The sequence below is a fragment of the Patiria miniata genome, unplaced genomic scaffold (genome assembly GCF_015706575.1).
Source record: "Patiria miniata isolate m_02_andy unplaced genomic scaffold, ASM1570657v1 HiC_scaffold_7, whole genome shotgun sequence".
Lineage (NCBI taxonomy): Eukaryota > Metazoa > Echinodermata > Asteroidea > Valvatida > Asterinidae > Patiria > Patiria miniata.
Genome location: NW_024037074.1, coordinates 31128568 through 31142726, shown reverse-complemented (window position 1 = coordinate 31142726; position 14159 = coordinate 31128568). Strand labels below are relative to the sequence as shown.

At 42.3% G+C, this 14159-nt stretch overlaps 1 protein-coding gene across 1 annotated transcript in view; it reads right to left on the bottom strand.

Annotated features, from left to right (window-relative positions):
* Positions 1-2342: 2342 nt before the first annotated feature.
* Positions 2343-14159, bottom strand: part of LOC119745283 (AT-rich interactive domain-containing protein 3C-like) — a 47819-nt gene continuing 36002 nt past the window's right edge. Inside the window, exons 5-7 of the mRNA XM_038221527.1 lie at positions 4659-4879; positions 3747-3965; positions 2343-2877 (exon numbers count right to left, since the gene is read on the bottom strand). Coding sequence (XP_038077455.1) covers positions 2720-2877; positions 3747-3965; positions 4659-4879 — 598 coding nt within the window. The 3' untranslated portion in view covers positions 2343-2719. The remainder of the gene's footprint in view (positions 2878-3746; positions 3966-4658; positions 4880-14159) is intronic.

Genomic DNA, 14159 nt, shown 5'->3' with positions numbered 1-14159 from the left:
AAATTAACGGCAGTGATAGTTTCCATGGAAATGGGAAAAAATGTAATTCACGCATCATCTCCGTCATTATTTATTATTTTTTTACAAATTGTTGTATCAGTCATGATGTGGGCTATTTACCGACATGACATCTTATCAATTTGACTTAAAAGGCACATTACATTTAAAAGGTTTTTTTATTGGAGAAGTTACAAATGACTGCAATTGTGAAAATATTCTGAATGTTATATTCGAAAACATGAAAGGCACATCAGGGATTGAGAACTATCTTTAACCAGCCACTATTATTGCCAAATGCTTTATCTATTCTCAGTTCACAATTAAGCTTTCGTAATTAAATAATTTGTTTTTTACAAATTGTGTGAATACTGAAATTAAAAAACGATTATCAAAATGCAGCAAAAACAAAGCAAACTAAAAAAAATACCGATTGTCATGCGAGTCACCAATTAGGCTTACTAAATTATCTTTTCATAAGAATGTAAAAACAATAATTGCAGAAAAAGTCCCATAAAAAAAAACATTGATTGTCAAAAGTAAATTCAATTTTGCCAACTGCAAAAAAAAAACAATGATTGTCTTTATTTTCTTTATAAATACTACAAGCAGTAACGTTAATAATTAATATGAGTGAAGCAATGGAAATTTTAGAGAAATTATATAAGTTAAAATAAAAATGAATAATGAAAGTCTATTCACATAAAAATAACCTTACTTATTACCTGAAACAGATTTGTATTGTCAGAATAAAAACTGACTTTTTTTTGTCAAAGTTGTCACAAGCACAGTAAAAATATGAATCTTACATTATTTTTAAACCGTTTCACATTGAAAAATTCCCAGCTTTCTAATATATTTAATGACCTAACAATAACAAAACAATGTATTTACAACCGGAAAAAAAAAATCTCCATTAAATATCTAATAAGATAAATATCTCACGAAATAGCAACAATCGTGTTTAATTGTTTACATATTTAATAATTAGTAGCCTCTATAAGTTAATATTGCATATTAAAAATGTGTTTATCAAATCGACAACACTGAAAGCAATGCAAAATCATCTTTATCAAATTCAAAACTGTTTTCATAGTTCAACAAAGGAATTTACTGGAGCTGGGTTTGAACCTGCGACCTCCGGATTGCCATTCCGGTGCTCTACCAACTGAGCTATTCAGCCCTACCTTGGCGGTTCCCAAATTTGTCAATGTCTTTGTTCAAGTAAATAAACTCACAGAAATACAAATGATAACTTCTTGCACAACTGTTTTAATTCTTTATTTTTAGCAAGTGTTTGATGTTTTGGGGACTGCCGGAAAAAATCGGCTGACACAAAAAATATTACAATCTGTTAAAGTAAATGTGTTGACCTTGAATTAAATTACGATTGAACAAAAGTATTGACAATTCTGACGAAAGTATCAACAAAAATTGGGGGGGGGGGATGGAATTCCTTAAAAAGCTGTTTTCTGGGTTTCTATATTTTGTGGTCTTGTCACAATGGTGGACAAAATCTAGTTGCACAGATTTTCAGCTACATAATGATGGAACTTTAGCCATGATTTTAGTCATCCGTCAGACCCAAGGCATATAAATTAACGTAAAAACAAAAATGTATAAAACCCACAAAAATGTTGCAGATTCCAAAAAGGAGTCTTTTGGGGGGGGGGGTGTGGCTAAAGGTTTTTTCTAATTTTTTTTTCTAAAGGAATTTTCTATTTTACAAACCGAAATAAAATATTATACAATAAGGCATTTAGACAAAATGCTTAATTTTCTAAACAAAAATCTTAAAAGGGCTATTGCAAGGACAGCATAAATAACATTTGAAAGACTTTGTCTTGGTTGCGTCTAGTCTTGGCTCAAGACTAAGATTTAGTTTGTGCTTCCCTGAATGCAGCAAGTCCCTCTGAGAGTGCAGACCAGTAATTAGGCCCAAAATTGCCTACGCCGGCCAAATAACAATTTGTATGCTCTCAAATTCTTTGCTATCAGAGCATTTTGTAGGCCATGAACTCAAAGGTTTGTTATAAAATAGGTGGAAGCTGTGCACAGGACTGCAAGCTTGTTTTTCTGTGAAATTTGGATGAAATTGGGCCCTAAAATGGCTCTATTTTGTAATGACCCGCAGGCATCACTTTTCAAAATGGCGATGGGCCACCGGCCTACTTTTAGGGGTGATAATCTTGGGATGGAATTTTCTCCCAAAAGTCATTGGATAACCATCCAAAAATTGAACAGAAAATTAAAGATGATGAAATAAGCTATGATTTGATGGGTGTCTCAAACACCTTGGAGAGTTGGGAGTATTTTGAATAATTTTTGAAAGTGCGCGTAATTGTCACTGAGGTCGATGGGAGTTTTTGAAAGTGCGCGTAATTGTCACTGAGGTCGATGGGAGTCGATTTATTGGTCTGCACACCAGATGCTAATGCAGCGGTAAGAGGGTGTTGCTAACAAGATGAATCAACTCCAGTTTGGGCATTCCTCAATAATCGAACCCGAGGAAATATCTCAGGCTCATTTAATCCTGCTAACACAAGCACGTAAGGTATGCTCAAAATTTCTCAACTCCGAGCGCCGAGGTTTGATTGGATTCATCTTACTGATAGCCCCTCTATCGCCACTTGGCTGTGCTTGCCATGTGCATCAGGATAAGATAATCTGATTCCAGCTTTGACCCAAGACTAGGCTGGGTGGAGGGGGTGAGGAGGGTATCTCAGGCTGATGACCCTGTAGCCCTGTTGGTGATGACATGAAGGGGGGTGCCTCGGGGATACAAGACCCCCTGGTAGAGCACCCCGTTGAGCTCGATGCTGACGATGAGGGAGTTATCTCCACGCAGCTCAAAGAGAGGCAGACCTGTGTCTCGCTGAGCTGTGGATGACAAGAAGAACAACTCCTTAAATCCTTTTAAAGTTGAACAAAGAAACTGACTGGAGCAGGGTTCGGACCTGCGACCTCCGGATTGGCGTTCCGTTGCTAGCACTTGAGCAATCCAAACCTCTGGAATGCCATTCCGGTGCAAGCACCTGAGCTATCCAGCCATATGTTGGCGGTTCCCAATTTAATCAATGTCTTTTTTCAAGGGGTGCTAGTCAGAAGCCATAAGCCCGTTAAATGCCATATGTAGCCAGGGATCACGCCTAAAGTCAAGATGCTAACGACATCAGCAATGCTGCAAACCTGGAAAATAGCAAATGGGGATCACTCAGAGAGGATACAGCTTTTTTATGAATCTTTGAATTAGGTGATCTGATATGTTGGCTCAAAATGGTGCTCGCTGGAGACAGTGAGCCGATATGGACTGTAGAGGGCGCTTTGTCTCCGCTTTGTCACAGCTTGAGCGCACTGGTTCACGCGCATATGGCAGAAAGAATACACAACTAATGTAATTCGAAATGAGCACAAACTTGGATCATCTTCGCATGTTTTCAAAATTTGAATCTGGGAACTTTAAACAATACATCTTAAACATCTAGTGATGTCTGCCTGGAAAACTGAGACTTTTCAATGACTGAATAATGGCACGCCTGAAGTTGAGCCTGTCAGAAAAGTCACAAGCATGCTCGGGCGGGAATTGAACCCACAATCTAATGCTGACTTGTACAGATGTCTCAACAACTCAACCAACTAGACAGGATTGGCTGACCAGTGATCCAGTGGTTGAGACATCAACACTTGTAAGCAGGAGGTTACGGGTTCGAGTCCCACCCAATGCTGTTGATGCACCCTTATCGCCTTACCATGATTACTCGTGACCTTGATATGAGCGGCAGGAGGAATCATATGATGCTGCTGATGTTGCAGCAAGTAGCGATGATGCTGCTCCTCCGTCAACAGAGGGCGCTTTGCCGGCGGTGTGATTGGCTCGTCGTAGAGGGAGTGCTTCATTGGGTGTTTGGCCAGTCGCGGTTGGAGGAAAGATCTTGGGGGCGGATAGTCACGAACATCACGCTCGTCATCTGTTAAAGACAAAGAAACAGATACACATTCGATTATTTGCACTTGTTTCAGGGACAGATTGGACTCAGAATTAAGTCTGGGGATTTCTCTTATACATGTGTGAACATTTTGTTGACTAACAAAAGTAGATTTTGGGCTAGCATCCGTACAACTCTTTGACTTTTTAACTCTTTGACGAAAGTCAAAGAAAACAAGACTAGGCTAGCCTAGTCAAGCTGGTGCAGAAAGTGTTTATTTACAGGACTTCATAATCAATAACTCGAAGTCAGAAAGTCAGTCGGGGAGAAAGTCAGTCAGTCAATCAATCAGTGACTCAGTCGGGGAGTTAGTCAATCAGTCAGTAACTCTGACTTAGTCGGGGAGTCAGTCAATTAGTCAGTGACTCAGTCAGTCTCTCGGGGAGTCAGATAGTCAGTGACTCGGGGAGTCAGTCAGTCAGTCAATCAGTGACACAGGGACTCAGTCATGCAGTACGTCAATCAGTCAAGTTACTCATTCAGTCAGACGGTCAGTCAATCATAGTGACTGAGTACATCGGGGAGACAGTCAGTCAATCAGTCAGTGACTGAGTCAGTCAGTCAGTCAGTCAATCATTACTCGGGGAGACAGACAGTCTCTGCAGTCAAATCAGTCAAACACTCAGTCAGTTACAGGACAACTGGTTGGCCCGAGAGTCCAGCCAAAATCCTTACCAAATTCTGGTGAGTCCCTGATGTTGGCTGGAATGGCTGATGGGTGAGGTATCATCGTGGGTAAGGTCGGTGAGTGTGGGGACAGCCCAAACCCCACGGCACTGGTGGTATAGACCTGCCTACGACCCTCGCGCCGGTTGCCGTCAATTGCGGCCTGCAGCTCTGACGGGGTACTCAGCTGGCGCTTCTCGCACTCGTATGGGTACAGGTACTTCATGTATCTGCGAGAGAGTCATATAAAATCTCTGGTGATCGAGAGAAAGCAGGACTACAGACTACATACATGTACCATTCTGTTTCACTAATATGAGCTCCATGCGCAAACAAAAGAGGGTGCTTTTTTACCACTTTTGAGAGCTCAGTGCATGAGACGGACTGTATGGGTTAGTTCGGGTATAGCGCAAGGTACGTACAACTTATGCTTACTCTGAATATGCACAAAGCCATAGCATCTTTGGGTGAGCCCCGGCCAGGCGTTGTCGGCAATGTGTTTGATTGTCTCTCCCAGTGGTCCCCCCCCAACTCTCCCTTTCTTGTGCACGAAGCCCAATACCAAGTACCATACAAAAGGGAGTAAGGCTGTAAACTACCCCCAATGCTGTGTGTTTCCTTTAAAAAATTGTTAAAGAGATTAGGCAATAGGCATCACCAGCAACCTTGGCAGAATAGTAGGGCTGTGCATCGGAACCGGGTACCCGATTACCTGACCGTTAATGTCAGGAACCGGTTCCAGATTATGGAATCGAGTACCCGTAACCAACTTTGCAAATTACTCAGTAACTTCTCGGTCAATGAAAAAGAAAGGTTTCGAATGTCATGGGGAAAATTTTCAAAATGAAAAAACAGGATACATGGAAAACCAAAACCAATTTCATGTTTTATGATGCTTGTGAAAGTTTCAGTTTTCACCATATACCTAAACAAGCTCACTATATACACGCTATAATCTAGCCGTATTGCAGCACCAATGTGGTAGTATTATCATGTGGACCTTTATGAACAATCTGAACTGCAACTTCCCAGATTTGAATTTTTGGCTTGGGTTTCTTTAACGGGTTCCCGCGTATACCCGTATTTTTTTCAGTAGGGTACCCAGTTCCTGTACTACCGGTACCCGTAAATGCACACCCCTACAACAGTGCAGCCAAATCATATTATTGGTCTGTCAAGTCCAGTATGTAGGTTGTGAGGGGCAGGAGGCTCTGAAAAGCTAATCATGGCAGATAATCTCTCAAACTAGAACCTAATGTTTCTGACAGCCAAAAAATTCTGAAATAAAAAGCCACATGTATACACATTGAAGTGTTTTTACTCGTAAGCAATTTGTCTTGTTAAAAATTTCCAAACAGTATAGTCAAACCTATACATTCAAGCTTACCACATGCCGAAAAAACTCGATAGTATGGACCTGTTCAGCAAGCATTCACCTGAAGGTCAAACTTTTTGCCATGTGCATTGAGTTGGTGCTCTTCTACAGTGGGGCCAGCTGAACCCTAACGGAAATGCTCGAGAAAACCATCGACACATCACATCGAGCTTTGCTGCGTTACGCACTCGATGTCAAAAACCCCGAGCGCATCACCAATGTTGAACTTTATCGCCGAAGTAAAGTCACACCAGCATCAACGACCCTTCGCAAACAGCGCCTCAACTGATTGGATACGCAACCCGGCTTGACGTTCAACTTTCAGTGCTCTTGGAAAAAACAACAACAACCTAGAACCGTAGAAGTGGGGCACTTATGAGAATCTACCAACGCCAACTTTCTGATGACCTGAGGATGGTTGGTATAGGCTAGAATCAGCTACACCAAGCCACTCAAAATGCCGAACAATGGAAAAAAACAATGAATACGTTGTGATGTAGTCACCGAGCAATGCCCGTGCGCTGCACACGCAGACGTCACATTGATGATGATGGCATGGTCTTCTGTGGTCTACCATAAAGTAAACTACCATCGGGTATGAGATGCTGCGGCATCGCAAATGAACCGCTCACCCGCCTCCTGGACGCGATCCAAAACGAAGAGGTCTACGCAAATGGAAGAGCAGTAACGAAATCCTTCACCACTTGTTAAAAGTAAAGATTTCAGTCCTAAGACTACGAGCACAAAACAGAAGCATGGAAAGTGTGCAGACACACGAGACCAAAATGTACAGAAAAGCTGCACTCCAAGCACCTGCGTGCAATTGGCTCATAGTTCCAAAAAAAAGTGTATTGGCGTACCGGCTCCTGCAACATTCAAACCTGCACTGATGACATGACGCTTCTTACTCTCACGCGCGTGCGCGAATATTTTGACTGTTGTTACTAAATCTTTGGACAATTCATGGACTTACGACTCGAGTCTATGCCAAGTAGGAATGAAGTTTTCTGGTGGAATTCTCTATGTTAAAGGGAATATACAACATTTGCAAACATCGAAAAATAAATGTACCAAGTTTTTACGAAATACCTTACTAGGATGTTGGTAAATGACAGTCTAAAGCATCCTGTAAAATTATGGCACCTGGTGTGAAGTCATTTTCAAGAAAATGGTAATTTTGTATAAATTTCCAACGGTGGTCAGCCGACCACCGTTGGAAAAACCTAACTATTTTTTAACTACTGCTCCAAATTCACCATTTCTTCAGTCCAAATTTTGTTTACTATTGGTTACATGTTCATGAAGGGGTGCAGGCCAGCTAGACTGGTTCCCTCACCTTACAATTTCCCGGCATCTATAAATTCATCCATTTTATCTTTAGTGGAGTCAGGGAACCAGACTACTCCACCATTTGTGTTTTTCTTGGTTTTTCTAACATTTTTCTAACACAAAACTTCAAACATGTCAGTGTAACAATATTTGATCTATTATATAGTAACCCCGCAAATAGTTCACTTCTGAAAATTACAGCAAAAGCCAATGATGTACATTCCCTTTTACCCGAACCCCCAAGGGGGTGTGCAAAATCATATTAAAATTGGAGGATTCAGGACTGTAAGGGATGCATGTATGTTCTTTTGTGTGTGTCCCCTCCCCCCTAATGAACACAGCACCCCTAAACATGGCCGAGAGTCAACCTCCCCTTTTCCACAGTAGGATCTTTTATACCTTATGTTCAGCTTTCTAAACACCTAGCTTTTGATTAACATACTCGAATGTATTAAACATGTTTTACAAAACAGCATCTATAATGTTTGCAATGAACCGTGAAAAGTAATCCGAAAGTATACAACAGTACTTTGATGTCTGTGCCAAATGGGGTGAAAATCCCCCTCCCCCATCCTTTGAGTCCAGCCTGAGGGGTTGTGTCCTTGGGCAAGACACTTTTCAGTCATTCCTTCTCCCCAGCCTGGGCCAGGAGTAAAATGGGATCCTGTGAGGGCAGATTTGGTACGTTGTGAGTTTGGGCGGTCACGCATATAGCAACATATGAGCTGTATACTCCCGACAGGGAGCTGAGATGGTCTTGGGAATATTTTCATCGGCCCAATGAGCAGGGGTAATAATTTTCATAGTTCAACACAGACAAATTTGCCAATCCAAAAAAACCCAAAAAAACAAAGGCCAATGTTTCACAAATTATCACAATACCAGTACATTACTTTATCTGCTTTCTATTTCGCTTGCCAAATTTGCTCGGAAATATTTTCAGAAAAACCTATCGAAACAGCTTAAAATATGGCCTTGTAAGAAATATTTTGCAAATTTCAATGTCAGATTAAAAACAAAAAAGGCATCTACATGTACTATAATATCGGTATCTCTTAAAAGAAAGCAATTTGCATTGTTGCTTTTTTTTCCTGAAAGAAATTATGGCATGATAATGGTTTTAAAGGGAATATACATCATTTGCTTTTGCTGTAATTTTCAGAAATGGATGGAATTGGGGGGTTGGAAATATATAGCAAATATAGTTACACTGACTTTTTTGAGGTTTTGGGTTCGAAAATGCTATAAAAACCGAGAAAAACAATCATTTTCCTGTAGTCTGGTTCCCTGACTCCATATAAGAAGAAACAGAACAGTTTACATACATTGGGGAATTGTAAGGTCAGGGAACCAGTCTAGCTGGCTTGTACCCGTTCATAGGTGTGTAATCGATTGCAAACAAGTGCGATGGTCAATTGGGGCCAGTATTTGAAGAAAAAAAACAGTTTTTTTCCAACGCTGGTCGGCCGACCAGCGTTGGAAATTGATACAAAATTACAACTTTTCTTGAAAATGACAGTATACCAGGTACCATGATTTTACAGGATGCTTTACACTGTCATTCACTAACAGTCCAGCAAGGTATTTCAAAATGATTTGGTAGTTTTATCTTTTGATCTTTGCAAATGTTGTATTTTCCCTTTAAGTAAAATGCCAGCATTGAGACAACCGTCGATCTACAGACGTTCCGCTTTATTAGCCATTCATAATTGCTCAATTATTGATAATAATAAAGTCCCGCTCATGTTTTTAGTGCCTTAATTTCCAGAGAATAATATTCATGCCTGAGTGGCAATATGTATCCATATTCTGTTTTATGATCACACAACCCTGGATCATCAATGTCAGGTGGCCTTCAACTTCACTAAATATCCCTTTTATAGCGGTTGCGTTATCAGCGGTTGAATGCTTGCAACTCTATACGGTTGGAAAAAAAAAAACCGCCAATTAATTAATTCAGACCTGATCTAACTCCATAGCACACATTGTATACCTGTATACAGACATAACCACTCATTACTTTAGCACATGTTTTAGAATGAAGACAAAAAGGGCAATTTTTTCCCCCCAATGTTGAAAAACTGGTTTTCACAAATTTTAAAACCCAACTAGCATCAGGTATAATGTGGCTGTGATAAAGCTCGTAGAGTCTGGCTTCTCTTTACGACCAATTCTGCGTTCTGCGCTAGTACCGACGTTTTGTGCTATAAACCCAGTATGGATCTGACAAACTGACGAATAGCATACAAACAGTCTGTAGAACAACTGTCTATAGAGATTTCGTAATTTAACGACCTGAAGAATACGTTTACGATCAAATAAAATCCCCCCCCACAGAAGTGTGGTTGGGGTCTACGAACGAATACTTACCTGTAGAGCAACACTACTTATGCATATTCCCCCTACCGGCAGGTATTTTCGCTAAGAGTTATATACAATAGCGCCCTCTGGCGCCCTACCCATAACACCCCGCGGCATGCGTGCCTCGTGAGCGTCCTCTTTTCTCGAGCGCTAAGTCGGAATATAACAAAGTACCCAAGGCATCGAGAAGAGTGGGGTAGGGGGGAGGGATGCTCTACAGGTAAGTATTCGTTCGTAGACCCCAACCACACTTCTGTGGGGGGGGAGTCTACTTCACTCTACTTACCTGTAGAGCAACACTACTTATGCATAGACTAGCACCGTCAAGGAGGTGGGCCATGCGAGATGCTATTGTGCTTTCACAGGGGCACGTAACAATACGTGTAAACCCTTGATGGGCCCGTCGTTCCACATGTGGGTGGACAAGGCAGCCCAAAAAGGTCGGCATGATAAAGACATTAGTCATAATGGTAGCCTCAACATGCCAACAGAGATGTGATCCCCGATTTTGGGAATCACACGTAATGAATTACAGCCCACCGATACCTACACATAAGAGTTCGGTGGGGCACACAAAATAAAAATTATCATGAAAGGCAAAACATCATGACATGGTACATATAGACACTATAATATGCACATGTACATGTACAGAGCTCAATAAAGAATCAGAGTTAGGAGACACCAATGCTGGGGAGGTCCCCAGTCTGAAAATGTCTTGAGAACATGGTGGGGCTCAGTCAGTCGCCCTCAACACTGTTCTCCCATGCTCTGCCTTTTATTTTGTGCATGCGGACCAATCACACGGATTCTGCCGTTGATACGTCCGTGGTTTTATGGATGACCGTAGCCAACCTTCAGGCAATCTTGTCATGAAAGCCTGCAGGTATGGTGGGGTCACCATGATAAATACATGTCATGAAAGGCCTGCCTGTATGGCAGGGTCGTCATGACAAAAAACATGTCACGAGAAGCCTGCTTGTATGGCAGGGTTGTCATGACAAATACGTGTCGCGAGAAGCCTGTTGGTATGACAGGGTTGTCGTGACAAATACATTTGTAACTGCAAGTGACCGATTCAAAGCGTCCCAGTGCAGCTAATGTACGACGTTAAAGTCATGATTGGCACCAAAAATTCTGCGTCTGGACAAGAATGATTTGATGCCCGAAAACAAAGACGTCCGGAGGCCCAGAGGGCTCTGACAGTCCTTAGTATAAATCCCTCCTTAGGGAGCAGACATCAAGTCATGATCAGCACAAAAAGTCGCTGTCTGAAACGGACAAGAATCATTTGATGCCCAGAACAAAGACATCCGGAGGCAAAGAGGACTCCGACCGTCTTAGCTCAAAAAACCTTCCTTAGGGATCAGACGCCAAAGTCATGAGTGGCACCAACATTTTCCATCTGGAGTGGACAATGATTTGATGCCTAGAACAAAGATGTCCGGAGGTAAAGAGGACTCTGACATTCTTAGTTAAAAAACAAAAATCCTCCCGTAGGAATCGGATGGGCACACTCGGTTCCCATCAGATGTGGTCCGTCTCAATTATACAGAAAACAGTTCTTTACTACATGTATACCAAGAAGTAACAACTGCTTACAAAAAAGAAGAAGAAAAAAGGCAACCGTAGAAAACCAATGAAACAGATGTGAAATTGTTCACTGGTTCACAGAACTCTAAAGATCTCTATAACACCTTTGGATAAGAAGGTGTTGAAGAGGTTCTGCAATTCAGGGGTGTTAAAACATCCCCTTAAGTTAACTGACACGGACGTTCAACTGACTAACATTAAGTAATCTACTGTCATGTTAGAAGTCCCTCAAGTGCAGGCTGTAAAAGCCATAGCTTGTTTGAGAAAGGTCTGATGTGAACAGGAGGGCATTACAGCATCCAGTACATCAGGAGAAATTCCTGCGGAGCTGGGTGAAGGAAACCCAAGCTGTGCTGGAACCGAATATTGTTCTGCTCGGAAGAACATTTGTACCTCCAACTGGTGCACCAAGGGAATGGTTATAACCCTGGAAAACCAATCAATGGGGTCAACATGGAGTTAAGAAGAGGACCTTGTCATCCTTCTGCTCCATTTGATTAAGTACCCGAGGGATAAAATAAAGACGACAGGAAGGTGTATATAAGTAGCCTGTCCGTCTTCATCACCATCGTATTCGTGTGCCATGTATAAGGGTCAGGAACCCCCAGGCATTAGCCTGGCAATCTGTAACTAGTTCATGAAACAAGTCAGATTGACATGTGGTTAGTTGTCCTTGCTTGGGAGGAGGACCGTCGAAAGCAAGAAGCTAGGAGGAAAAAACCCCAATGGGGTATTTCTCAAGTGAGTGTACACAGGTGTGCAGGCTACAACTGTAAACTACAACATCGAATATAGAAGTTACATCGCAGTTTCTCCGAGACTGCCAGCATCTCAAGTATGTTAATGGAACTTGAATGATGCTCACACAGGGCCTCACCAATCCGCCACTAGATGCGTGTGGTGGGCAGTTAACTGGCAGGGTAACATGTTCGCCATGACAGTTAATGAGTTAGGCTGCAATCTGTTAGAGGCCCACCCTTGTGAGGTTGGCAACGCCGAACCACAGGAGGTACTGCACAAGTCAGGTCATGGCCTGCACTGAATGCAGTGAGGACTGGGCCGATACAAGCAAATAGGTGAATGCCACCAATTTTTGTTTCCACGGCGCAGTCATATCGCCTTTACTATCTGAGCAGAGGCCAGGAGTGAAGCGGAAAAAAGGCTGGATGGAGCCACCATGAAGTTGCAGCGAGAATCTTGGTTTGAAAACCGTGAAATTCTCAGTGCTCTGGCCTGAAAATGAGTTGCAGTTGTGTACCCTTCAGGCCAGGGCTCATTCCCCATGCTGATGTGTTAGACAGTCGACTAAATCTCATCAACATCTTTCCAAGGGAAATACAAGACGGGCCCAACACTGTGCTGGCCCGATGGTATTGATGTCAGCCTCAAAGTCTCTCTGACGAGCTCCTACGAGACAGATGGGTAGAGGTCGTCATGAGTCAGGTAGGCCACTTATGGAAAACATCAAAACAACTGAAGCCGAACCGAAATCGTTGTTACATTATCCTATGTGGCATGGCGTACAGAAAATGTTGCTAGCACGGCCCACACAAAATCATCTGGGCAAACTTCAAGAGGTATGCAGTTGAGAAAACAAACAACTGTTTGTTCTTCACCTGCGCTGGCCCACATGTAGTCGACATCGACCAATATGGATGTAGACATCGATATCCACCGCAAAAGAAAAGATCTTTGTCCGTTAAAAACTTAAAAAGTGGGACTCGAATCTTTGGCGGGCGCCCTTTGACGGGAGAAACAGTTCATCAATCATGTTACCCCGGCGGGCCAAGATTGCTAGGGTCTGCACTCGTGTAAAATTATAGAGTACTGAGTGCAGACTGTGAAATTGATAAAGAAAATAGCAGTCAACACGTCCGCTAAGACTGTCGAGTCAAGATAAAAACATTAAACCTACGGTACTTCATGAGGGTAAAGAGGGAGGCTGAACGCGTATCGCCGAGCCCACTTGATTATTCTACATGTACTGCAAAGTGTATTCAAGCTTCTGCGAGTATTATTTACGAAGAGCCGCTTGAATAATGGGGTCCCTCTACTGCTGGCAGCTTGTGCTTAGCTGCTTTGAAGAGGGAAGATGTGACAAAAAAATACCGAATTTCGCTAACGGAAAACGGTAATGATCACATTATTGCTTGAAGAGCAGCAGGCAGTTTGAACACAGGCACAATCTATCGAATGTGGTCCACAACATGCCTGCAAGAGTCGAATAGACCCCGTAAACGAGAACCGTAAATATATCTGGAGGGATGCGTTGCCCACGGCCACAGTCAGTTGTTGAACAACTCCCTCGGAGACAATGGACAGTGTACAATGTACATACACAAGTAATGCACACATGTACAATGTGCATGAAAAATGTAGCGATCTCAGTACAGCAAGAAACACCGCCGCACGGGTAAGCACTGCGCGGCGTGTCCCATTGTCCTTGAGTCACCCAACCGTGATTAATGTAGAGTGCTACAGAGTTCACGACTCGCAACTGAACTAAGACGGACGTTTCATTAACGTGCCCGCCTGACAATACATGTACGTGTATAAAACGTATATGACCGATAATAAAGCCGAGAACATAGTAAGGCTTGTAATGAGTGGGCCGAAAAACCGAGTCCTCATCACGGTAGCGTATGCCGCGGTGGGACCGGTGCAATAAACTCGCCCGGATTAGAAAAAATAAATAAATAAATAAATAAATAAATAAATAAATAAGCCGTTCCCGCCTGAGAAATGGACACCACTTTGTCCGTTGTCGATGTGTTTCACATTTGATCCAACGGAGGTGTGGGGAACACCTTGTCATTGTTAGATGTGGAGCCCGTCCTGCGCTTGATTTGAAA